Source organism: Rhagoletis pomonella, unplaced genomic scaffold (genome assembly GCF_013731165.1).
Source record: "Rhagoletis pomonella isolate Grant_MI unplaced genomic scaffold, Rhpom_1.0 Rhpom_scaffold_00003, whole genome shotgun sequence".
NCBI lineage: Eukaryota > Metazoa > Arthropoda > Insecta > Diptera > Tephritidae > Rhagoletis > Rhagoletis pomonella.
The window spans coordinates 40,293,745-40,295,267 of record NW_023458557.1 but is presented as its reverse complement, the minus strand read 5'-3'; the positions used below and the strand labels follow the sequence as shown (position 1 = coordinate 40,295,267).

Genomic DNA, 1,523 nt, shown 5'->3' with positions numbered 1-1,523 from the left:
AGTTCATTGGCCAAAAAATACGAAATTTGAACCTCTAGAGAAAAATACGCATTTGGAGCTAAAAACAGTAAAAAACGTTCTTATAAGTGGTGAAGTCGCAACAGAGAATGTTATACTAAAAATTGTTGATAACATCTCCTCTTTTAATAAAATTTTACGCATCGTTTCTTACATATATAGACTAATAAAGCCTCTAAAAAAATACTAAAAGTATTGAAATAACTGCCGCTGAATACAACTGGTCATTTCTCAAAATTGTTGAGTCTGTTCAAAGAGTTTAATTCAGTGATGTCATTGCAAAATTACAAAATGACGAATTTCCGCCAGATACTATCCAAAAACTCAGTCCATTTATTCAGCCACATCAGGAAGAAAATCGTAGTTTATCACTGCTGAGAGTTGGAGGCCGCTTAAGAAACTCAGAATTTCCTGAAGATATTAAGTTTCCGCTATTGTTGTTAAAGTCTTCAAATTTCGTTTATAAATATGTTGAATACTTACATTGGTCGAATTGCCACGCGGGCCCAAAAGTACTAGTCGGATTAATGCGCCAGAAAATCTGGGTCATAAATGCTAGAGAATTAGCGCGAAAAGTAGTACACAACTGCATACTTTGTTTCAGATACAAGCCCTAATTAATGAACCAAATAATGGGTGATTTACCGCCAGACAGGTTGCGATCGGTTCGACCATTTCTTATTTGTGGAGTTGATTTCTTTGGTCCAGTTTATACAACACATAAAATAAGAGGCCGACCTCCTTATAAAAGCTACATTGCCATGTTCGTGTGCTTTAATTCTAAAGCTGTACACATAGAATCTGTGTCTGATTTATCCACTAAAGCATTTTTATCTGTCCTTAAAAGGTTCGTCGGTCGTCGGGGAGTTCCAGTGAGGATATATTGCGACAACGCCACCAACTTCGTGGGCGCCAACGCGAAATTGAAAGAGCAGAAATAGAAAATGTTCGGGGAAGGCAATCGCAAGGAAGTCACAGCGTTCGCAGCAGAGCGAGGAGCCGAATTCGTTTTTATACCCCCGCGCGCACCTCATTTTGGCTTACTGTGGGAGGCAGCCGTCAAGAGCGCCAAACACCTAATGCTTCGCACAATAGCCGACACCGCCCTAACGTTCGAGGAGCTCTCCACCGTACTCGTCGGCGTGGAGGCAATTTTGAACTCTCGTCCAATCGCGGGATCAGACGATCCCAACGACGGCGAGGCCATAACGCCCGCACATTTATTAATAGGCGATTCCCTAATGGCCGTCCCCGAGCCAACAACTGGACATATTTAGATCGCTGGCAGCGAGTATCATACCTGAAGGGATGATTCTGGTCAGAATTCCAACGGGATTACATCCTCGCTCTTCAGACCAGAACGCGATGGGCCAAGCCGCAACCCAACATCGAAATCGGCAACCTGGTCATAATACACGAAGAGAATTTGCCTCCCCAAAAGTGGCTCACTGGTCGAGTATAGATATAAAAACTGGCGCCGACGGTAAGGTGCGAGTCGCGGACAT

The 1,523-nt window shown here is 43.0% G+C and overlaps 1 protein-coding gene across 1 annotated transcript; it reads left to right on the top strand.

Annotated features, from left to right (window-relative positions):
* Positions 1-962: 962 nt before the first annotated feature.
* Positions 963-1,295, top strand: LOC118736227. Its single transcript, XM_036466314.1, has one exon. It carries the CDS (start codon positions 963-965, stop codon positions 1,293-1,295), a length of 333 nt encoding a protein of 110 aa, XP_036322207.1.
* Positions 1,296-1,523: the final 228 nt, after the last annotated feature.